The sequence below is a fragment of the Stenella coeruleoalba genome, assembly GCF_951394435.1.
Source record: "Stenella coeruleoalba genome assembly, chromosome: 15".
NCBI classification, from domain to species: domain Eukaryota; kingdom Metazoa; phylum Chordata; class Mammalia; order Artiodactyla; family Delphinidae; genus Stenella; species Stenella coeruleoalba.
The window spans coordinates 61,026,292-61,051,539 of record NC_137161.1 but is presented as its reverse complement, the minus strand read 5'-3'; the positions used below and the strand labels follow the sequence as shown (position 1 = coordinate 61,051,539).

At 40.4% G+C, this 25,248-nt stretch overlaps 1 protein-coding gene and 1 long non-coding RNA gene across 14 annotated transcripts in view; one reads left to right on the top strand and one right to left on the bottom strand.

Annotated features, from left to right (window-relative positions):
* Nucleotides 1-23,491, top strand: part of LOC307197817 — a 40,979-nt gene extending 17,488 nt beyond the window's left edge. Inside the window, exon 3 of the long non-coding RNA XR_013831511.1 lies at nt 23,389-23,491. This is a non-coding gene — a long non-coding RNA (uncharacterized lncRNA). The remainder of the gene's footprint in view (nt 1-23,388) is intronic.
* Nucleotides 14,472-25,248, bottom strand: part of MRTFB (myocardin related transcription factor B) — a 201,881-nt gene continuing 191,104 nt past the window's right edge. For all 13 annotated transcript variants that reach the window (XM_079944209.1, XM_079944216.1, XM_079944215.1 and 10 more), the window contains 2 exons: nt 22,348-22,408; nt 14,472-20,191 (listed from right to left, as the gene is read on the bottom strand). In XM_079944209.1, the coding sequence (XP_079800335.1) occupies nt 19,656-20,191; nt 22,348-22,408 (597 nt within the window). In that variant the 3' untranslated portion in view covers nt 14,472-19,655. The remainder of the gene's footprint in view (nt 20,192-22,347; nt 22,409-25,248) is intronic.

Genomic DNA, 25,248 nt, shown 5'->3' with positions numbered 1-25,248 from the left:
TTTTGTGTCCTAGCATGTGATCTATCCTGGAGAATGTTTCAAGTGCACTTGAAAAGAATGTGTTGGAATTATACAGTATGTACATTTTTGTGACTGACTAATTTCACTTAGCATAAGGTCCTCAATGTTCATCCATGTACAATGTGCTGGAATTTCCTTTTTAGTAGGGGCGAATAATATTCCATTGTATGTATATACCACATTTTGTTCATTCATCAGTGGACACTTGGGTTGCTGCCACCTTTTGGCTATTGTGAATAATTCTGCTATGCACAGGAGTATATAAATATCTCTTCAAGACACTGCTTTCAATCCTTTTGGGTATATACCTAGAGTGGAATTGATGGATCACATGGTAATTCTGTGTTTATTTTTTTTTGAGGAACTGCCATATTGTTTTCCATAGCAGCTGCACCATTTTATACTCCCACCAATGATTGCACAAGGATCCCAGTTTCTCCAAATCTTCACCAATACCTGTTATTTTGTTTTTTTTTGAAAGAGTATCCATCCTAATGGGTGTAAGATGATATCACATTTGACTTTGATTTGCATTTCCCTAATGATTAATGATGTTGAGCATCTTTTCATGTGCTTATTGACCATTAGTATACCTTCTTTGGAGAAATGTCTGTTTAAGTTGTTTGTCCATCTTTAAATTGGGTTGTTTTTGTCTTTTGTTGTTGTTGAGTTGCAGGAATTCTTGACATATTCTGTCAATGTTTGCTTTATATATTTAGGGTCTGATGTTTGCATATGTTTGTAATTATATTCTTGGTGAATTGACCCTTTCATCATTATATAATGTCCTTCTTTATCTCTTGTAATAGTTTTTTAAATTTAAAGTCTATTTTGTCTGATATTAGCATAGCTATTCCTGTTCTCCTGTGGTTACTATTTGCACAGAATAACTTTCTCCATCCTTTTGCTTTAAATCTATGCAGGTTCTTAGCTCTAAAGTGAGTCTCTCATAGACAGCATCTAGTTGGATTCTCTTTTTTAATTTGTTCTGCCAATCTGTGTCTTTTAATTGGGGGAATTTAATCCTTTTACATTTAGTTTCTGATAGGGAATTGCCATTTTATTTGCTTTCTGTATGTCTTATACCTTTTTTGTCCCTTCCTTCCATACTGCCTTCCTTTGTGTTTAGATGAATTTTTTTAGTAGTGACATGTTTTGATTCCCTTCTCATTTCCTTTTTCTTTTTTTTAAATAAATAAATTTATTTAAAAAATGAAATTTGGGACAAGAAGGAAAGTAGATTACCAACTTAATCTAATTTTTCAGATTGCTTCTATTTTTCTTTTTTTTGAATTTATTTTTTTATACAGCAGGTTATTAGTTATTTATTTTATACATATTAGTGTATATATGTCAACTCCAATCTCCCAATTCATCACACCACCACCACCACCCATGCCACTTCCCCCCTTGGTGTCCATACGTTTGTTCTCTGCATCTGTGTCTCAATTTCTGCCCTGCAAACAGGTTCATCTGTACCATTTTTCTAGGTTCCACATATATGCGTTAATATATGATATTTGTTTTTCTCTTTCTGACTTACTTCACTCTGTATGACAGCCTCTAGATCCATCCACGTCTCTACAAATGACGCAATTTCATTCCTTTTTATGGCTGAGTAATACTCCATTGTATATATGTACCACATCTTCTTCATCCATTTATCTGTTGATGGGCATTTAGGTTGATTCCATGTCCTGGCTATTGTACATAGTGCTGCATGAACATTGGGGTGCATGTGTCTTTTTGAATTATGGTTTTCTCAGGGTATATGCCCAGTAGTGGGATTGCTGGGTCATATGGTAATTCTATTTTTAGTTTTTTAGGGAACCTCCATAGTGGCTCTATCAATTTACATTCCCATCAACAGTGCAAGAGGGTTCCCTTTTCTCCACACCCTCTCCAGCATTTGTTGCTTGTAGATTTTCTGATGATGCCCCTTCTAACTGGGGCACTGTTATTCAACTATGTTGAATAATAGTGTTGAGAGTGGACATCCTTGTCTTGTTCCTGATCTTAGAGGAAATGCTTTTAATTTTTCACCATTGAGAATGACGTTTGCTGTGGGTTTGTCATATATGGTCTCTATTATGTTGAGGTAGGTTCCCTCTATGCACACTTTCTGGAGAGTTCTTTATCATAAATGGGTGTTGAACTTTGTCAAAAGCTTCTTCTGCCTCTATTGAGATAATCATATGGTTTTTATTTTTCAATTTGTTAATATGGTGAGGTGATACCTCATTGTAGTTTTGATTTGCATTCTCTAATAATTAGTGATGTTGAGCAGCTTTTCATGTGCTTCTTGGCCATCTGTATGTCTTCTTTGGAGAAACGTCTATTTATGTCTTCTGCCCATTTTTGGATTGGGTTGTTTGTTTTTTAATATTGAGCTGCATGAGCTGTTTATATATTTTGGACAATAATCCTTTGTTGATTCGTTTGCAAATATTTTCTCCCATTCTGAAGGCTGTCTTTTCGTTTTGTTTGTAGTTTCCTTTTCTATACAAAAACTTTTTAAGTTTCATTAGGTCCCATTTGTTTAATTTTGTTTTTATTTCCATTACTCTAGGAGGTAGATTGAAAAAGGTCTTGCTGTGATTTATGTCAAAGAATGTTCTCCCTGTGTTTTCCTCTAAGAGATTTATAGTGTCAGGTCTTACATTTAGGTTTCTAATCCATTTTGAGTTTATTTTTGTATATGGTGTCAGGGAGTGTTCTAATTTCATTCTTTTACATGTAGCTGTCCAGTTTTCCCAGCACCACTTATTGAAGAGACTATATTTTCTCCATTGTATATCCTTGCCTCCTTTGTCATAGATTAGTTGACCATAGTTGTGTGGCTTAATCTCTGGGCTTTCTATCCTGTTCCATTGATCTATATTTCTGTTTTTGTGCCAGTACCATATTTTCTTGATTACTGTAGCTTTGTAGGATAGTCTGAAGTCCAGGAGCCTGATTCCTTGAGCTCCGTTTTTTTCCCTTAAGATTGCTTTGGCTATTCGTGGTCTTTTGTGTCCATACAAATTTCAATATTTTTTGGTTCTAGCTCTGTATTGCACTGAATCTGTAGATTGCTTTGGGTAGTATATTTATTTTCACAGTATTGATTCTTCCAATTCAAGAACATGGTATATCTCCCCATCTGTTTGTATCATTTTTTAAAAAATTTATTTTATTTATTTATTTATTTTTGGCTGCATTGGGTCTTTGTTGCTGCGTGCAGGCTTTCTCTAGATGTGGCGAGTGGGGGCTACTCTTCGTTGCGGTGTACGGGCTTCTCATTGCGGTGGCTTCTCATTGCAGAGCATGGGCTCTAGGCATGTGGGCTTCAGTAGTTGTGGCACACGGGCTTAGTTGCTCCATGGCATGTGGGATCTTCCTGGGCCAGGGCTTCAACCCGTGTCCCCTGCACTGCCAGGCGGATTCTTAACCACTGTGCTATCAGGGAAGCCCCTTGTATCATCTTTAATTTCCTTCATCAGTGTCTTATAGTTTTCTGCATACAGTTTTTTTTCTCTCCAGATAGGTTTATTCCTAGGTATTTTATTCTTTCTGTTGCAATGGTAAATGGGAGTGTTTCCTTAATTTCTCTTTCAGATTTTTCATGATTAGTGTATAGAATGCAAGAGATTTCTGTGCATTAATTTTGTATCCTGCAGCTTTACCAAATTCATTGATTAGTTCTAGTAGTTTTCTGGTGGCATCTTTAGGATTCTCTACCTATAGTATCATGTCATCTGCAAACAGTGTCACCTTTACTTCTTTTCCGATTTGTATTCCTTTTATTTCTTTTTCTTCTCTGGTTGCTGTGGCTAGGACTTCCAAAACTATCTTGAATAATAGTATTGAGACTGGACATCCTTGTCTTGTTCCTGATCTTAAAGGAAATGCTTTTAATTTTTCACCATTGAGAATGTTGTTTGCTGTGGGTTTGTCGTATATGGTCTCTATTATGTTGAGGTAGGTTCCCTCTGTGCCCACTTTCTGGAGAGTTTTTTTTTTTTATCATAAATGGGTGTTGAATTTTGTCAGAAGCTTTTTCTGCCTCTATTGAAATAATCATATGATTTTTATTCTTCGGTTTGTTAATATGGTGTATCACATTGATTGATTTGCATATATTGAAGAATCCTTGCATCCCTGGGATAAAACCCACTTGATCATGGTGTATGATCCTTTTAATGTGCTGTTGGATTCTGTTTGCTAGTATTTTTTTTTTTTTTTTCGGTACGTGGGCCTCTCACTGTTGTGGCCTCTCCTGTTGTGGAGCACAGGCTCCGGACGTGCAGACTCAGCGGCCATGGCTCACGGGCCCAGCCATTCCGCGGCATGTGGGATCTTCCCGTACCGGGGCATGAACCCGTGTCTCTTGCATCGGCAGGCGGACTTTCAACCACTGCGCCACCAGGGAAGCCCCGCTAGTATTTTGTTGAGGGTTTTGCGTCTATATTCATCAGTGATATTGGTCTGCAATTTTCTTTATTTGTAGTATCTTTGTCTGGTTTTGGTATCAGGGTGATGGTGGCCTCATAGAATGAGTTTGGGAATGTTCTTCCTCTGAAATTTTTTGGAAGAGTTTGAGAAAGATGGGTGTTAGCTCTCCTCTAAATGTTTGATAGAATTCACCTGTGGAGCCATCTGGTCCTGGACTTTTGTTTGTTGGAATATTTAAAATCACAGTTTCAATTTCATTACTTGTGATTGGTCTGTTCATATTTTCTATTTCTTCCTGGTTCAGTCTTGGAAGGTTACACCTTTCTAAGATTTTGTCCATTTCTTCCAGGTTGTCCATTTTATTGCCATAGAGTTGCTTCTAGTAGTCTCTTAGGATGCTTTGTATTTCTGTGGTGTCTGTTTTAACTTCTCCTTTTTCATTTCTAGTTTTAATGATTTGAATCCTCTCCCTCTTTTTCTTGATGAGTCTGGCTAATGGTTTATCAATTTTGTTTATCTTCTTAAAGAATCAGCTTTTAGTTTTATTGATCTTTGCTATTGTTTTCTTTGTTTCTATTTCACTTATTTCTGCTCTGATCTTTATGATTTCTTTCCTTCTACTAACTTTGGGTTTTGTTTGTTCTTCTTTCTCTAGCTCTTTTAGGTGTAAGGTTAGATTGTTTATTTGAGATGTTTGTTGTTTCTTGAGGTAGGATTGTATTGCTATAAGTTTCCCTCTTAGAACTGCTTTTGCTGTATCCCATAGGTTTTGGATCGTCATGTTTTCATTGTCATTTGTTTCTAGGTATTTTTTGATTTCCTCTTTGATTTCTTCAGTGATCTCTTGGTTATTTAGTAACGTATTGTTTAGCCTCCATGTGTTTGTGTTTTTTACATTTTTTTCCACGTAACTTATTTCTACTCTCATAGTGTTGTGGTCAGAAAAGATGCTTGATATGATTTCAATTTTCTTAAATTTACTGAGGCTTGATTTGTGACCCAAGCCGTGATCTCTCCTGGAGAATGTTCTGTGCGCACTTGAGAAGAAAGTGTAATCTGCTGGTTTTGGATGGAATGTCCTATAAATATCAATTAAATCTATCTGGTCTATTGTGTCATTTAAAGCTTGTGTGTTTCCTTATTAACTTTCTGTTTGGATGATCTGTCCATTGGTGTAAGTGAGGTGTTAAAGTCCCCCACTATTATTGTGTTACTGTCAATTTCCTCTTTTATAGCTGTTAGCAGTTGCCTTACGTATTGAGGTGCTCCTATGTTGGGTGCATATATATTTATAATTGTTATATCTTCTTCTTGGATTGATCACTTGATCATTATGTAGTGTCCTTGTCTCTTGTAACATTCTTTTTTTAAAAGTCTATTTTATCTGATATGAGTATTGCTACTCCAGCTTTCTTTTGATTTCCATTTGCATGGAATTCTTTTTCCATCCCCTCACTTTCAGTCTGTATGTGTCCCTAGGTCTGAAGTGAGTCTCTTGTAGGCAGCATATATATGGATTTTGTTTTTGTATCCATTCAGCGAGCCTGTGTCTTTTGGCTGGAGCATTTAATCCATTCACGTTTAAGGTAATTATCGATATGTATGTTCCTATTTCCAGTTTGTTAAGTGTTTTGGGTTTGTTTTTGTAGGTCCTTTTCTTGTCTTGTGTTTCTCACTTAGAGAAGTTCCTTTAGCATTTATTGTAGAGCTGGTTTGGTGGTGCTGTATTCTCTTAGCTTTTGCTTGTCTGTAAAGCTTTTGATTTCTCCATCGAATCTGAATGAGATCCTTGCCAGGTAGAGTAATCTTGGTTGTAGGTTGTTCCCTTTCATCACTTTAAAATGTCATGCCACTCGCTTCTGGCTTGTAGAGTTTCTGCTGAGAAATCAGCTGTTAACCTTACGGGAGTTCCCTTGTATGTTATTTGTCGTTTTTCCCTTGCTGCTTTCAATAATTTTTCTGTCTTTATTTTTTGCCAGTTTGATTGCTGTGTGTCTTGGTGTGTTTCTCCTTGGATTTATCCTGTATGGGACTCGCTGTGCTTCCTGGAGTTGGGTGGCTATTTTCTTTCCCATGTTAGGGAAGTTTTTGAGTCTAACCTCTTCATATATTTTCTCAGGTCCTTTCTCTCTCTCTTCTCCTTCTGGGACCCCTATAATGCGAATGTTATTGTGGTTAATGTTGTCCCACAGGTCTCTTAGGCTGTCTTCATTTCTTTTCATTCTTTTTTCTTTATTCTGTTCCATGGCAGTAAATTCTACCATTCTGTCTTCCAGGTCACTTATCCGTTCTTCTGCCTCAGTTATTCTGCTATTGATTCCTTCTAGTGTATTTTTCATTTCACTTATTGTATTGTTCATCTCTGTTTGTTTGTTTTTTAATTCTTCTAGGTCTTTGTTAAACATTTCTTGCATCTTCTCAATCTTTGTCTCCATTCTTTTTCCGAGGTCCTGGATCATCTTCACTATCATTATTCTGAATTCTTTTTCTGGAAGGTTGCCTATCTCCACTTCATTTAGTTGTTTTTCTGGGATTTTATCTTGTTCCTTCATGTGGTACATAGCACTCTGCCTTTTCATCTCGTCTGTCTTTCTGTGAACGTGGTTTTTGTTCCACAGGCTGCAGGATTGTAGTTCTTCTTGCTTCTGCTGTCTGCCCTCTGGTGGATGAGGCTAGCTAAGAGGCTTGTGCAGGTTTCCTGATGGGAGGGACTGATGGTGGGTAGAGCTGACTTGCTCTGGTGGGCAGAGCTCAGTAAAACTTTAATCCGATTGACTGCTGATGGGTGGGGCTGGGTTCCCTCCCCTGTTGGTTGTTTGGCCTGAGGCGACCCAACACTGGAGCCTACCCGGGCTCTTTGGTGGGGCTAATGGCGGACTCTGGGAGGGCTGATGCCAAGGAGTACTTCCCAGAACTTCTGCTGCCAGTGTCCTTGTCCTCACAGGGAGACACAGCCACCCCCCGCCTCTGCAGGAGACCCTCCAACACTAGCAGGTAGGTCTGATTCAGTCTCCTGTGGGGTCACTGCTCCTTCCCCTGGGTCCCAATGCGCACACTACTTTGTGTGTGCCCTCCAAGAGTGGAGTCTCTGTTTTCCCCAGTCCTGTCGAAGTCCTGTAGTCAAATCCCGCTAGTATTCAAAGTCTGATTGTCTAGGAGTTCCTCCTTCTGTTGCCGGACCCCCAGGTTGGGAAGCCTGACATGGGGCTCAGAACCTTCACTCCAGTGGGTGGACTTCCGAGGTATAAGTGTTCTCCAGTTTGTGAGTCGCCCACCCAGCAGTTATGGGATTTGATTTTATTGTGATTGCGTCCCTCCTACCATCTCATTGTGGCTTCTCCTTTGTCTTTGGATGTGGGGTATCTTTTTTGGTGAGTTCCAGTGTCTTCCTGTCGATGATTGTTCAGCAGTTAGTTGTGATTCTGGTGATCTCGCAAGAGGGAGTGAGAGCACGTCCCTCTATTCCTCCATCTTGAACCTATCTCCTCCCTTCTCATTTTCTTTTGTGTATATTCTCCATGTATTTTGTTTGTAGTGGTTACATTTAACATCCTAAACTTATAACAATCTATTTAAACTGATAACCATTTAACTTTGCTCACATACAAAAATTCTACTTCTTTACAGCTCCTCTACACCCACCTTTGTTATTGATGTCACAAATTACATCATTACATGTTATGTAATGATCCTTTGTAGATTTAGGATTATTTTTATGCTTTTCTCTTTTAAATCCTATGAAAGAATAAAAAGTGGAGTTAAGATCCAAAGTGACAATAATAGAGGTTTTTACTTGTCCATATATTTATCTTTACCAGAGAACCTTATTTTTCATAGGACTTTGAGTTACTGTCTAGCATTCTTTCATTTCAACTTGAAGGAGTCCCTTTACCATTTCTTGCAGGGCAGGTCTAGTGGTGATAACTCCTTTAGCTTTTATCTGGGAATGTATTAATTTCTTCCTCACTTTTGAAGGACACTTTGTTGTATATAGAATTTTTTGTTGACAGTTTTCTTCATTCAGCACTTTTTCATTCCCCCCCCCAGTTTTATTGAGGTATAATCAACTGTATATATGTAAGGTATATTTTGATATACCTACACACTGTGAAAGGATAACCATAGACAAGCTAATTATCACATCTATTACCCACATAGTTACCAATTTTTTTTTTGGTGTGTGATGAAAATACTTAAGATCTACTCTCTTAGCAAATTTCAGTACAATACAGTACAGTATTGTTAGCTGTTTTCACCATACTGTATGTTAGGTCCCCGGAGGTTATTCATGTTATAAGTGGAAGTTTGTTCCCTTTGACCAATAGGGCGCCATTCCTTCCCCTGCCCCTGATAGTCACCACTCTACTCTGTTTCTGCGAGTTTGGCCTTTTTAGAGTCCACATATAAGTGAGATCATGTACAGTGTATGTCTTTTTCTGTTTGACTTATTTCACTTAGTAAAATGCTCTTGGGTTTTATCCATGTTGTCACAGATGGCAGGATTTCCTTCTTTTATAAGAGTGAATAATATTCTTGCATGTGTGTGTATCACATTTTCTTTATCCATTCATCTGTTGATGGACACTTAGGTTGTTTCTGTATCTTGGCTATTGCAAATAATGCTGCAATGAACATGGAAGTGAAGATATCTCTTGGAGATACTGATTTCATTTCCTCTGGCTATATACCCAGAAGTGGGCTGGCCAGACCATATGGTAGTCCTATTTTTAATTTTTTGAGGAACCTCCATACTATTTTCCATAAAGGCTGTACTAATTTACATTTCCACCAACAGTACACAGTGGTTCCCTTTTCTCCTTATCAGATACATGGTTTGTAAATATTTTCTATTCTGTAGGTTGCCTTTTCATTTTTTTGATTGTTTGCTGTGCAGAAGGTTTTTAGTTTGATGGAGTTCCACTTGTTTATTTTTGCTTTTGTTTCCTGTGCTTTTGGTATATCTAAAAAGTCATTGCCAAGGCCCATGTCAAGGAGCTTTTCCTCTGTTTTCTTCTTGGAGTTTTATGGTTTCAGGACTTACATTTAAGGCTTTAATCCATTTTGAGTTAATTTTGTGTGTGGTGCCAGATGAGGTGAGGGTCCAATTTCATTCTTGTGCATGTGGATATTGAGTTTTTCCAGTAACATTTATTGAAGACACTGTCTTTCCCCCCACTGTATATTCTTGGCTCTTTTGTCATAGATTAGTTGACCATATATGTGTGGGTTTATTTCTGGGCTTTCTATTCTGTTCCATTGATCTGTGTCTGTGTTTTGTTGTTGTTGTTGTTGTTTGGCTATGTTGCACAGCTTGTGGGATCTCAGTTCCCTGACCAGGGATTGAACCATGGCTGTGGCAGTGAAAGCCCATAATTCTAACCACTAGGCCACCAGAAACTCCCTTATTTATCTGTTTCTATGCCAATACCATACTGTTTGGATTACTATAGCTTTGGAGTATAGTTTGAAAACAGGAAATGTGATGTGCTTCCAGATTTGTTGTTCTCTCTCAAAACTGCTTTGGCTATTTGGAGATCTTTTGTGGTTCCATACAAATTTGAGGATTGTTTGTCCTATTTCCATGAAAAATGCCATTGGAATTTTGATCGGAATTGTACCTGTAGATTGCTTTGGGTAGTATGGACATCTTAACAATATTAATTCTTCAAGTCCATGAGCATGGAATATCTTTCCATTTATTTGTGTCTTCAGTTTCTTTCATCAGTGTCTTATAGTTTTCAGTATACAGGTCTCTCACCTCCTTGGTTAAATTTGTTTATTTTTAAAATTTTATTTATTTTTGGCTGCGTTGGGTCTGTTGCTGCTCATGGGCTTTCTCTAGTTGTGGCGAGCGGGGGCTACTTTTGTTGCTGTGTGCGGGCTTCTCATTGTGGTGGCTTCTCTTGTTGCGGAGCATGGGCTTTAGGCACACGGGCTTCAGTAGTTGCAGCACGCAGGCTCAGTAGTTGTGGCGCATGGGCTTAGTTAAATTTATTAAATTTATTCTGAAGTATTAGGCTGGCCAAAAAGTTCGTTCGGGTTTTTCCATAACACCTTACAGAACGAACTTTTTGGCCAACCCATTATTTTATTCTTTTTCATGAAATTCTAAAAAGGATTATTTTCTTAATTTTCTTTCTCATAGTTCATTATTGGTGTAGAGAAATGCAACATATTTTTGTATATTAATTTTATATCCTGCAACTTTACTGAATTTATTAGTTCTAACACTTTTTGGTGGACTCTTTAGGGTATTCTCTATAATGACATGTCATCTGCAAATAGTGACAGTTGTACTTCTTCCTTTCCAATTTAGATGACTTTTTTTTTTTGCGCAGTATGCAGGCCTCTCACTGTTGTGGCCTCTCCCGTTGCAGAGCATGGGCTCGGGATGCGCAGGCTCAGTGGCCATGGCTCATGGGCCCAGCCACTCCGTGGCACGTGGGATCCTCCCGGACAGGGGCACGAACCTGTGTCCCCTGCACCGGCAGGTGGACTCTCAACCACTGCGCCACCAGGGAAGCCCCTAGATGACTTTTATTTCTTTTTCTTGCCTAATTTCTCTGGCTAGGACTTCCAGTGCTATGTTGAATAAGTGGTAAGAGTGGGCATCCTTGTTTTGTTCCTCATCTTAAAGGAAAAGCTTTCAGCTTTTCTTTCTTCTTGAGTTAATTTTTGGTAGTTTGTGTCTGTGTAGGAATTTGTGTATTTTATCTAAGTTAACTAATTTGTTGGCATGCAGTTGTTCAATGTATACCTGTGTAATTCTTTTTAAGGTTTTTTTTTTTTTGGCCGCGCCATATGGCATGCAGGATCCTTGTTCCCTGACCAGGGTTTGAACCTGCACCCCCTAGAGTGGAAGTGCAGAGTCTTAACCACTGGACTGCCAAGGAAGTCCTTTATTTATTATTTTTTTTTAAAATAGGAACTATTTCCAACTCACAGAAAAGAATAGGGAGAGGGCTTCACTGGTGGCACACTGGTTGAGAGTCCGCCTGCTGATGCAGGGGACACGGGTTCGTGCCGCGGTCTGGGAAGATCCCACATGCCGCAGAGCGGCTGGGCTCGTGCGCCATGGCCGCTGAGCCTGCGCGTCCGGAGCCTGTGCTCCGCAACGGGAGAGGCCACAACAGTGAGAGGCCCGCCTACCGCAAGAATAGGGAGAATAAAGAAATCAACTGCCAGTAAACAAGTGTTAATATTTTGCTAGATGGCTATAGAATTACTAAAGAAATAAATAGAAAAAATAAATAAAACATTCAATATTAATTGAAGCCTACTTTAATTCCTGCAATCTAATTCCTTTTATTTCCACAAGTATCTTGAATCTTGATATTGACACGAGTCCTTACCACCCATATTTTTATATTTTATATAAAAACGTGAACAGCATTGTTGATTTAAAATGTTACTTGAATTATGTAGGCTTCATTCTGCACTTTTCTTTCCCTCAGCATTTTATTTTGAGATTGAGTTACATTGGCACATTAGATTTAGTTCATTTGTGTAAATTGCTATGTTTAAATGTTCGCAAAATGAAAGGCATACAGGTCGTTTTCAGTGTTTGCTTTGTAAACTATGCTTTCGTGTTAATTCTTGCACGTGATTGCCTGTGGGCATGTGTTTCTCAAGGATGAGTATCAAAAACGTTGAGTTGCAGAGTTTGTATCTTCAACTTTACTAGATATTGTAAAATTGCTCCATGAATGCTGGGTTTTGGGGTGTGCTCAAGTGGCTCCAGGTACCCAGCCCAAGGAGGCAGTTTTGTGAGTCACTGTGTGTGGCCCCACCTGTGGGCTTCACTTAAGATGCCCCAGTCTTGTAACCCAGGTTCTGGTTGGATGCTGTTAACCATCCATCTGAGTAGCTACTTTGTAAAATGTGTGAGATTGAGGAGACTTGAGAGATGCCCAGTTGGGGTGAACCTCATGATTGACAGGAACTAAGTCTGCTATAATCAATTGGTTTTGTCATGTATCTGAACAAAGACGTTGGAGTGAATGTACCGAGTCTACAGAAATGATCTGGGCTCTGGGATGTCAGAAGCTTGGTCTCAAATCCACACTGCTTTCTTTGTAATTTCGGGCAAGACATTTTCCTTCTCTGTCCTTAGTTGCCACATCTATTAAATGGGGATAGGAAGAGTTCCTTGCTCGTAGACTTATTAAACGAGGGTTTTATACATAAAGTGTTTGGCGCAGGGCCTGGCATTTAGCAGCATCTACTGCATTTGCTGCTGTTTCTATTAACCTGTCTCCACTTGAATTCCTGTGCCTTGGCGCTATGTACCAGGGACGTGGGGAGAAGGGTGAGTACGCACTGTGGTTACCGCCCATAGGGCCATGTCAGCAGCTTCCTCCTGGAATGATCTGTCACACGGTCATATCCACCAGGGGCAGTCAGTTGATTAGTGGCCTCGTTTTTTGTCTCAGTATACATTGTGGGTTTAGTTTTAATAACTTGTCACAAAAATTAGCAGAAGAGATAGCCAGGATGTCCAAATGGGGTTTCTTTCTGAAAGTTAATATCCATCAGAAAGGGAAGCTAAGCTATTTGTGGAAGGAGGGGCAAAGGAATGGTCGTGAGGTGACTTGGGAAATCTTCCAGAGGACTATGCGGCACATAAAATTGTTGGTGACATGTGGTTTACATCTGTCCTGAAGCGGGTCTTTCCTAGGTGTCATTCATTTCCAGCCATCACGAAGTGTGTGGGTGTGTCTGTGTTTACAAGTGCTTTTGTAGTCCTGTTGACTCTAGAGCAAGTGTGCTGCAGAGGATTACAAAGGCGCTAAATGATGACTGTGTCCACTATCTAAAAGGCTTTCGAAGGCCTGTATTACCCAAAGAAAACAGAACTATCTCCAGAAGAGTCTTAAGCCCCTTGAGGTCTGGGATTCTTAAATGCTCTGCTGTCGACCCTTCCAGACTGTTTCCCAGCACTTCTTGGCCAGATTCTGTCCTTCAGCCCAACTCCGGCATCTAGCCCTCGGCCTGGCACAGAGCAGGGCCTCAGCCAAAATCTCCTTCTTTACTCTGACCTCACCCAAGTGGTTTTTCTCTGTTTGGAATGTCCTTTACACGTCCTAACACATCTCTTCCAGCACCTTCCCTAAAGCTCCCAGCTCTGTCCCTTGCTCATTCCTGGGACTGCCTGGGGCACTGTCTTTGTTCCCTCGGACATGATTTTCTCTCCCCGAGGGGAGGATCTTGGCTGGTAACATGTGATGTTACAAATGTCTTAGTCCGTTGGAAGCATCATCTACTTACTGGTCTGTTGAGGCTGCTCCCTTGGTCCCTAAAGGTAGCGGATAATGAACATTTTGTTGTATTTAGGCAACCAGTGATCTTTCTTTTCTCCCTCTCTGAGGGTGATATGACACCACTTTCATAGTCAGATATTGATATGAAAGTTTGGGCTGTTAGTCAGGTTTACCCATTACTGTTTTACGTCATCAAAACTCTATTTTAACCATGGGCTTCTGGGTTGAAAATCAAATGCCATCTTACTAAAATAAACTGAATTCTAAAGACCATTTCTTTAGGTCTATAAAAGCACCTGATATAAATAGCTGCTTCTGAAATGTGGCTGCACTGAAGGATTACCCGGGTCTTTTGGGAATCTTGTTGGTGGCTCATTTATTACTGTCAAAGCGAGAGCCAGTTTTCCCCAGGCACGTGTGTACACACCGACTCCCGGGGTCCACAGCCTTCGCCACGTCTCTCATTGGGGGTTTCCTTATGATTGTGGGAGAATGCACACGGTTTTGGTGTCAAATCTTGTCATGGTCAAGTTCAGCTAGGTACCTGTTTCTATTTTGTATCCCACGATCCTGGACCTGGGGGAGGGGATGTGTGCCCTGGATGTGTGATTCACAAAACCTGCCTCAGCACGCCCGCCTGTTGTGTCTGGTGACTGACTGCTGTAAGGCTTGCTCTGAAGGCAGTGTCTCTTCCCCACCTGCCCCCCTCAGCTCTCCTGACCCATAGCATGTGGTCTTTCCTCTGCGTAGTAAGAATCATAGTACATCAAAATGTTTTTATTTGAGACACAAAAATGCAAAATTGCTGAGATATCAAACATTTCCCGATCAGCTACAATACGGCCACTATGTACAAAAGATCTGATGATAAATGTGCACACATATAAAAATACCGTATGCATTACCTATGTACAGTACATGTGCAAAATGTATGGCATTCAAACATGACATGGAATTGATTTCAGGGGTGCAAACAGCAAATACAAAGGCATCATGGTTTTTCTTTTAAAAAAACAACATAAAGGCAATAGATGAATGGACCCCCGATTGCCATAGTTTTTTATTAAACTAGTGCTTTGATAAGCAGGGCTCTGCAGATTGGTATCTTTCTCCTTTTTTTCATAGAGTGAGATGCTAAGACATAATGTGACAATGAAAATAAGAAGAGAAACACCTATCACATCGTATTTCTATTGCAAGCAAGAGAAGAAAACTAATTTGTAGGTAGAAAGGAAAAAACTCTGTATTACTGCTAAATACGTATTATTCTTAACCCAACAAAACAAATCTATACTATTTTACATGAAAACAATAGAGAAATATCTACATCTTTGTGAAAATTATAACCTTAAATGGATAATACCTTTTTGGGACTGATTTTTGAGATCTCATTAGTCTCAAATTTTAAATAAAAAGTGCCTCCTTTTGGCAAATACTTGGCAATGCCTTTGGTTCCATTGAAGCGAGTTTGCATTACTATTAGTTATTCGAGGTTAAGTGCTTTTGGTAGCAACTAAACCCTTTCCTAAATGCTTCCTCCTCCTCCTAAATCAGCAAGTTTCCTTACAGCATAATGTGGAGAGGTAATCGTTATGAGTCTCGGTGATTCTATGAACTTGGTTAAAGCTTTGTCTTAGTAGTTGGCACAAAGCTCTGTTGAACACGACAGCTATGTTGAGATCGCCAATGACATGTTTTATTTGATTCCAGACAGCACCTTGCAGATCCGAGATTGCCATCCTCTTGTCACAGAATCGTGACATTTTCCAATGATTCACAGAGCAACGTGTTTGCATGGAGGGGAAGAGCTCTTTTGTAAACATGTGCAGCTTTTTGAATTACAGGCCTCAAATCAGAGATTTCAGGCAGAAACCCTTTGCAATGATGCATTTCCTCAAATACTGCAAGAAAGGGTGAATGGGGACAAACATAGACCTGCTTATTGCCATGCAGTCACTTCACAAGTAAAACCGTAGCTCAGAAACATGGCTGAATGAGCAAGTTATCAAAGGTTTGAACCAGGAAGAAGAATGACTACATATTAATTGTTATTTTCCAGTTTTGACTGAAACCACTTAAAAGATGCGCTGAAATGCAGTTAGGATGCTCTCCAGATACACACTTCTGCACTTGTGAGCTGTGTTCCTTTGATAACCCTGACCTTCCAGTTAGTGTTCTTTGAGAGAGTGGGCTAATTTTGTGGCCTCCAGGCAGGGGACACTTTGCCTGGTGTCCTGCTCTGGTGCCAGTGGTTGGGACTGATGTGGTGGTGACGGATGGCGACACGCAGAGGGCTATCTGCGAACCTGCTGTGGAGCCCCAGGTGGCTCTGCTGGTGGACACTGACAGCTAGTCTCTTGGAAGTTCTTGAAACAGCCCCTGGCTGCCACCCTCCACCTGGCTCATGGCAGGAGCCACCAGATGGGCCCCAGAAACAGCACGAGGGTGTGGCGCAAACCCGGCCAAAGGCTGTTTGTGGACAGTAAAGGGACGGTCCCGGCACTGTTGTGGCTGGTTTCAGCTTGGGAACTGCGAAAGGGCTCTGGAGAAAGCTGTGTGGCCTGGAATGATCTGGGGTTGATCTGGGGTAGAGGAAGCCTGAGTCAGCTTTGGTGACAAAATGGGTAACACTCCTGATCCATCATCACTCGGGGTCCGCCGGCTGCACAGCTTGTGGCGGTGCCCTCTACAGGTGGCAGCTTGGGGGGCGACACCACACCGCCTTTGCCACGATTCTGAAACGGCACTTCCGTGGCTCACACAACCGTGCAGTTTGTAAAAAGGAAATTTTGAGTAAGCTCTCTGTTTGTGCCATAAAGATACTCATATAAAACAACCAAGTAGCATCTGAGCAAGAAGTTCCGTGAATTCAGACTGCATCTATGTACAGACATGTGGCAGATACTACACAGCAGGTTGCACATTGCAGGAAAAACACGAGAACGTGAACCACTCACACTGTCCTAAGAGCTTTCCTAGTACATGCTTTGCTGAAACGTACAAGATGACCACATATGCCTGAAGCTTCGGTGTAACTTTCTATTCCTCGCGTCCTTAATGACAAGGCCTGATACCTATATACACTAGCAGGGTAAGCTTGATACTACTGTGTTTCAGGAATATTTAGGAAATAAGACTGGATAGGAGACCGTGTTTCTAGGAGTTGGTTTTCTGCTCGGCAGTATGCTATTCTGCAGAATGGTACACGGCAGCACCGCTTCTAAACCACACACATGAACACCTGAAAATCCAACCAGCGCTTCTGCCCTCTGTTTAAAGGGCTGTGAAGCTCACCTCAAACCCAAGACCGTCCTCTTTGGTAAACACACGCCTTTCCCATTGCGCTTACCGTCACGTTCACTGAGTTAGGGCAGAGGGGCTGTGATCACAGAATGTCACCTTTGGTCACGTCACACGCTGCGCACGGTCTGTGTCCTTGCTCTAACCTGGAACATTAGCTGAGACCCTGGTGAGCAGCACTGGTGTCACAGAGGCCCAGCTGGCTGCTCAAGCCAGGACGGAGGGCCGGGTGGAATGCCGCGAGTAGGTGGCCGGTAGAGTCAGTACTAGAGGTCCCTTGCCTGCCTTTAAAGGAAATGCTGGTACGTGAAGGTCTGAACACACATGTGAAGTGGGCACTTCAGCAAGTTGTAGTCAAGAGACCAGGCTCATGAGATGGCATTCTTTGTAATGCAGTGTGTATTTTTGGAGAGCAACCTTCCTGTGGCATGTTTCAAATCTATTTTAAAAAAGCAATAAGGGGAGCTGAGGGCTAGAGAACAATCTATGTACACAACTCGGGATGATGGAAACAGAAAGTTACTCAACAAGAGCCAGCACCACTAGCTGTTCAGTTGCCTCCTGCTGACTCACTGATATTTGGTGCTAATTTAATAAGCCATTTAAATCTGAATGAAGATGATGCTTAGAGTCTAAGTGTGGACCACATAAGCCCCAGACAAAAACCCAGGGCCCAGACTTCCCCTAAGAAAAGTACCTTTCCGGGTCAGTAGCCCTGCCCCTGGCCACAGGGCCTCCGAAAGGAACTGACTCGAGATGCACGTCATGCCCAGGACGTTAACTGTCCCATTGGGCTTGGTCAGATGGCGGCGCTGTGGTTAACGGTTACTGGCTCCCACATGTTGGATTACCAATTGCTAAACACTCAAAGTACCTACTGCAGACCACACTGTGCATGACTGCCTCTGCTTGAATCATCCAGAAGCACTTTCCAGTTGGGAGGGCTTTCAACTGAGGGCTCGAGGGCTGTGGGCAACTGAATACTGGGAAAATGGGCTTTTCTTACATGTAGTAAAATTTACAAACTGAAATAAAAATATACAGTAAGATCAGTTCTTAGGCAAAACACAAACCCAGAAATGATTCACAGACTGTTTCCAAGTAGTGGGTCAGGTTCCCACAGTGACTTGCAAGAGGCAACTTTCACCATTTAACAACCCAGAGAAAAAACCTGACCATACGTAGGGTTTATACAAGGTGAGGTGGAGAGCACAATGATGTTATGTAATAAAAACCTCCACACTTTGGGGTAGATTAGGTGGGTTTTTTTTCAGTTATTTATATTTTATCATATACTTACTTAAATGACTAGCTTGATTGAAATAATCTTGGAAATCCTGTGATAGTTGGCATTTTAGAAAATTATGAAACTACTCAACAAATCTTTTTTCTATATAAAAAACTAATAAAACCTCCAGTTTTTCAATCTTCAGCTTGATGATATAGTGAGAGCTCAGGTATGACATCCAGTTACAAGCCTGTAAAACAGTAACCAGGGATAAGCGACAGAGAAGAGGACGGCCAGGGCTGGGTCCACTGGCCAACCTGGCGACACTGTCTCACCTGTAACCGTTGTAGGAATGTCCTAGGTTGATGACAGACTTCTCCCTTGCCTTCTTTGCAACTCACCAGCTCAGAAATATATTTTATGCTAAAGCCTTTTCTTGGTTCTTTGAGATGGGTCTGGTTACCTGAAAGTTAGTCAGCAATTCTTTAAATACGGAAATACATGTGGCTCAAGTACTCCAGAAATATTTGAGTTATTACAAGAAGTAGGACCACTGGGTACCTAATGCCTTACTCCAGTGTAGGCTGTACACATCACAATGTCAGAGCACACGTACAGATGTCTAAGATACACATTAAAATCAACCTAATCAACCCAGAGGGCTGCAAATAGAATTTTCAGTGTTATCAGTACACCTGACTTCTTACAGTGGCTTGTTTATGACAGTCTTTTGTAGACACTGTCTGGTTATGGTGGAAGATCTTCCATTTCAATTTAAATTTGGAGATCTAAAGTAAGATTCCCAAAAATCACAAAATAAACTATAACACACACAAAAATTACATTGGTTTCTGAATGGAACCAAAAAGTCTTCAGTGGGAAGCTGTCACTGAACTGGCTGGTGCTGACCACTGCCCTTGACCCCTGCTGCATCTGGGGCTGGGCTCAGGCCATTTCTAGGAAATACCCTGTGCAGTGGTCTCTCACCTCCCTTCTTTTTTGAGTGGAGCCGTTTGCCTTTTATTTAGGGTCTCAAAGTGACCACAGAGGTTTAAATGTAGCTGATGACCAGAGGCCCTGGTGTCACCGCCCTGCACACATTACTCTGCTTCATGTTTTTATCTAAAGGTACCTTTTATTCTTTACTGAAGTCTGGAGAAACAGATAAGTCTTCTTGGAGTAGTGTTTTTTCAGAAGGCTCTGTGCTATATTAAATCGTAGACATTCACTGCTGGATGCAATGAAATGTTTTAAAACTTGGTTTCCAGCCTCTGACCATCCCTCCGTTCTTTCTGTGACAACATATTATAATTGCAATGATGCAACTATGGATCTGTCTCTAAAAACTGACCTTCTCCAATCATCTTCATCTTCTTGACTCTCATGGAATCTGGGATGAGAAATCTGTGCTGTTAGTCCCATGGCAGTGGTAGGTCCTGTGGGTCTAGGAAGTCGGCAGAGAACATGCTCGGAGCAGTGGCGCTGAGAGGAGTGAGTCCCGATGACGTGCCGGGCATGGTAATGTCTAACCACTCCATGTTGTCCAGGTTCGAGTCAGAAAGGTCAAGGGACAGGCAGGGAGTACTCGCAGCAAACTGGGCCTCGGAAGTTTCCATGGGTGAGTGTGAGTGGTCCAGCACGCCTGAGTGACTCAGCAGGTCGTTCTGGAGATCCTCTATCAGGGAGAAGGGTTCCCTGTCCTCGCTGCTGCTTTGCAGTGGAGCAATTTCACTGGCTGAAGGCAAAGTGCCATCCAAGAAAGCTTCTAGTTGGTTCTCTAAGCTGGCAGATAAACTGCTCATAGGTTCTAAGGATATGGGCGGTGCCATCTGGACTTGGGGTGGTGGCCGGGACACCACTGTGCTGACTGGCATTGTGGTGATGCTGGCTGTCACTGGTCTCATTTTGGAAATAGGAGAAGGTTCTTCTTTTATAGGAAGGGAAATCTCTGCAAAATAATTGAAATAATTAATAATGATCTAGTACCATTTAAACGTTTTTTATTAATTACCAGGGCAATTATTTTGTATTTTTGTGATGACTTATGCACAGTCCATCTCAGAGTTAGGAAGAGGATGCTGTTGGTCAGGTACAGTCCTAGATAATAACCTTTAGGATGATGGATATTTTAGTTAAATAGATAAAACATTTAAGCTGATAACATTCTGATATGCTTTCCATTCTTTTTAGTAAGAGTAAGCGTTAAAAGCAGTCTCTACCACCAGGTGGGAACCGATGGTTTTAGATTATTTGATCCTTTTCTTATTCTCAGTCATTCCAGGCTGAAGACAGGCTCCTGTCTTACCCTCTACCTTGAATCTGCTATTACAGCGGCACACCACCCTTACAGTGAATGTCAAAGTGGATACCCTGAGTTTGTACAGGCATGAAGTACACCCTTAATATTATGAAAGCTCTAATTATATTCTTTTTTTATCATTATAGTTGAACTGTGTGCTGAATTTAGCCATTTACATTCTATATAAAGTCCTTAAAAGATACAATGTTCTCATGTCATTTCTGAGTTAAAGCTAACACATCTTTTCCAAGATGAGGTGGATTACCTTATTTTTCTTTTGTCTCATTTTCTGAGTTCATATAAAATCTTGAGGATTTGGTAAATGTCTTAATAAGCATTAATTACGTGTTATTCCTTGCCAGATCAAGTAGCAAATTAACGGACCATCTGCTATAGATACCAGTGTTCACTTAGCTACATATATTTGAATAAAATATCCTTTCCACTTTCTTGTGAGTATTTGGTTTCATTTATATGCAGATACACTAGGAAACGTATTTAATAATCGCTCTTACAATTCAGTGATTGGGATGCATAAATAAGTGAGAGAAAGAACTTACAACCTGATTGCTGTATGTGAACTGTACACTGTGGGCACTGCCTGTGTTTAGGACAGTTATGCTGCTCTTCATCACCTGTTGTCACCTCTAGAATTGTTCTGAAAGCTGAAAGTGCAATCTAAATAATTAGTTTTACAATTAATTATTTACAATCTAAATAATTAGTTTTACTATTTAAATTTCTGTTCTCATTATTACTGGTATTAGTTAGTATACAATAAGATAAAATAATATACTCATTGGATACTTTGCCATAAAAAATCATCCCTTTTAGAAAATAACTCAATTGTTATTTTGTTACTGTGACTTTGTCATATTTTAATTTCCAAGTTTAGGCTGTAAACATTATTCTTTTTAATCATTTCCAGAAGTATTTTCGCCAGATTTGGCAAAAAGCATTTTATTATTGTTTTTAACCTTAAATTCAGGCCATGGTATATCTATTTCTTTAATTTCCATAGTTTAGATATACATCATGAGTTTAAAAAGAAAATGCTATTTGCACATGTAGATCTATAGTCAAATATGAAGAATTTTCTGTGTTTGTCAAACATTACGACAAAATCATTAACCTCAAAATCAAATAGAACCTGCTATGAATGGAGAAATTTTGATCACTTTAAAAACCTGAATAAAACTCTTTCACCAAGGTAATTTGAGAATACTTTAAAAATATTCCAAAATAGCATCTGAAGCTTTGAAATACTGATTTTATACTTATTTTTAAAGATAATAAGCTGAGGCAGAGAGATCCTTGATTTTTTTTGTGTGGTTAATGTCCCTTATCCCTTTTTAAGATGACAAATTGTAAAAATCTAAGATTTTCAATCATATGTAGAAAGTGCTTGCCTTTGAATTTTAAGAAAGTTACTAGAGCCCAAGCTAGGTAACTAGGTTTTATGAAACTAATGCACAATGAATTTTTATCCCATCACAACAACATTTACGTGGAGTAATTTTGAAGTTTTTCAATGTGGTCTTTAAATCTGGTTCTCCTGAGCTATTTTGAGGTAGTCTATCAACAGGCATACATCTATTGCTAAGTCTATTAAATTACTGTGTTATAGTGAAACAATGGCTTTTCCTTCATTTTAATCACCTAAATTTAACAGATTTAAAAGAGTAAACTGAGGTAGAATTAGAAGAATATGTTTCTCACTACTCAGATACGCTGTGAGCTCTAGAGGAAAACTTTCATAAACCTGTGATAAGACCCCTATGGGGTCTGATGTGACTTTGACCCACCTCCGCTTTTAATGAGAATGTCAAAGAGGTCGTCCATCTGCTGACTGTGTGCATTGGAAATCTACAACAAAGGAGAATATACGTTAGCTTTCTTTCGTACAAACCTGGAAGCATTAGACAACTGGGAGCACTTATGGACCTTACAGAACATCTAGCCTAATCTATCATTTGATAATTTTGAAAACGCTGAGGTCACCTGAGACATTACACCATTTTCCCTATGTGTCGCAGCTGGTAAGTTGACAGAGTGAGAATGGGGTGAAAAAATTGTAAAAATCTAAGATTTTTTTTTACCCAGCTCAGCCGACTTATACACTAATTTTCTGTCACTGGCTGCATTTTGAGAGGCCTCTGACACTTTCTTTTAAAAATGTCTTATTCATTTGCATTTATGTAAAAATATAAGGTATGTATAAAGGTGCTCATACTATATTTTTTCAGCTTTATTGAGTTACCTGACCTACAAAAAACTACAAAAGTATACAATTTGATAAGTTTTGACACATGTATACATCGACAAAACTATCAACACAATCAAGATAATGAACACATCCGTTTCCCCAAAAGTTTCCTCATGCTCTTTTGCAATGCTCCTTTCATCCCCAGGCAACCCAGTGATCTGCTTTCCTTGATTACAGATGAATTTACGTCTTCTAGAGTTTTATATAAATGGAGTCATACAGTATGTACTTTCTTTAGCAGGGGGAGGGTAGAGGAGGCTTCTTGCATTCAACATAATAAATTTGAGATTTAACCATGCTGTAGAGTACAGCTGAGGAACAGTTCACTCCTTTTTCTTGCTGAGAAGTATTCCATTGTATGGAAATATCACAGTTTGTTTGGATTGTTGGTATTTTTTGGCTATTACAAATAAAGTTGCTGTGAACATTTGTGTACAAGTCTTTGTATAGACACACGCTTTCTTTTCTCTTGGGTAAATATTCAGGAATGGGATGCCACAATCATAGGGCAGGTGTATGTTCAACTTTCTTAAGAGATGGCTGTTTTCCAAAGTGATCATATTGTTTTATATTTCCACAGCAATGGATATTTCCAGTTGTTCTGCATTCTCGTCAACACTTGGTATGGTCAGTCATTTTAATTTTAGACATCTAACAGGTGAGTAGTGGTATTGCATTGTGGTTTTAATATGCATTTCCCTAATGAGTAATGATGTTGAGCATCTTTTCATGTGCTTACTTGTCATCTGTGTATCTTCTTTGATGAAATGTCTGTTCCCATCTTCTGCTTACTCCAGAAATTCTCATGCATACTGTTTGCATGGTATATCTTTTTCCAATCACTTACTTTCAACCTGTGTCTTTGTATTTAAAGTATGCCTCTTGCAGATGCATATATTAGTTATCTATTGCTGTATTACAAATTAGTCCAAAAAAACTTAGTGGCTTAAAACACTAAACAGTGATTTTCTCTCACAGTTTCTGAGGGTCAGGAATTTAGGAATGGTTTAGATGGACAGTTCTGGCGTGGGGTCTTATAGGATGTGGTAGTCAAGATGCTGGCTGGGCTACAGCCATCTCAAGGCTGGAGAATGTCCTTGTAAAGGTGACTCACTTCATGACTGACAAGGTGGTGGTGGTTGATGGGAGGCCTCAGTTCCTCTTCACATGGGCCTCTGCAGAGCACTGCTGAACGGTCCACACGGCATGCTCCCCACAGCCAGCAGTCCAAGAGAGCGCAAGCGGGGTCGCTTTTATGACCTAGTTTCAGAAGCCACACACCATCTCTTCTGCCAATTCTATATGTTAGAAGCAAGTCACTAAGTTCAGCCCAGGGAGGGATGTCAAAGAATTTGCAGATGTATCTTTTTTTTTCTTTTTTTTTTTTGCGGTACGCGGGCCTCTCACTGTTGTGGCCTCTCCCGTTGCGGAGCACAGGCTCCGGACGTGCAGGCCCAGTGGCCATGGCTCACGGGCCCAGCTGCTCCACGGCTTGTGGGATCCTCCCGGACTGGGGCACGAACCTGTGTCCCCTGCATCGGCAGGCGGACTCTCAACCACTGCGCCACCAGGGAAGCCCCTTTATTAGTTATTTTAAGTATTATAGCTATATATTTTATAAGCCCCTCAAGACAGTGTCATTTCTTATAATGCAGGTTTTCTAGTAATGAATTCTTAATTTCTCCTTACCTGAAATTCTCTCTAGTTCACTTTCATTCTTAAAGGATATTTTTACTTGATATAGAATTGTGGGTTGACAGTGGCCCCACCCCCAGCCCCCCACAAGAACTTTAAAGATGTTGTTCCATTCTTTTCATGCTTCCATAGTTTCTGATGGAAAGTCAGCCATAAATCAAATACAGTTGACCCTTGAACAACATGAGGGTTAGGGGCACTGCCCACCACCCTCAAGCAGTTGAAAATCTGTGTATAACTTAATTTTTTAAAATTTATTTCTTTTATTGTTTAAAATTTATTTTTGGCTGTGTTGGGTCTTCGTTGCTGCACGTGGGCTTTCTCTAGTCGTGGCGAGTGGGGGCTACTCTTCGTTGTGGTGCGTGGGCTTCTCACTGCGGTGGCTTCTCTTGTTGCAGAGCACGGGTTCTAGGTGCGCGGGCTCAGTAGTTGCAGTGCGTGGGCCCTAGAGCGCAGGCTCAGTAGTTGTGGCGCACAGCCTTAGTTGCTCCGTGGCATATGGGATCTTCCTGGACCAGGGCTCGAACCTGTGTCCCCTGCATTGGCAGGAGGATTCTTAACCACTGTGCCACCAGGGAAGCGCCATGTGTAACTTTATAGTTGGCCCTCCATATCCATGGTTCCAGCCAACCACAGATTGTATAGTACTGTACTATGTATTTATTGAAACAAATCTGTGTATAATGGACCTGTGCAGTTTAAACCGTGTTGTTCAAGGGTCAAAGGTGGTTGTTAAAGGGTCAAC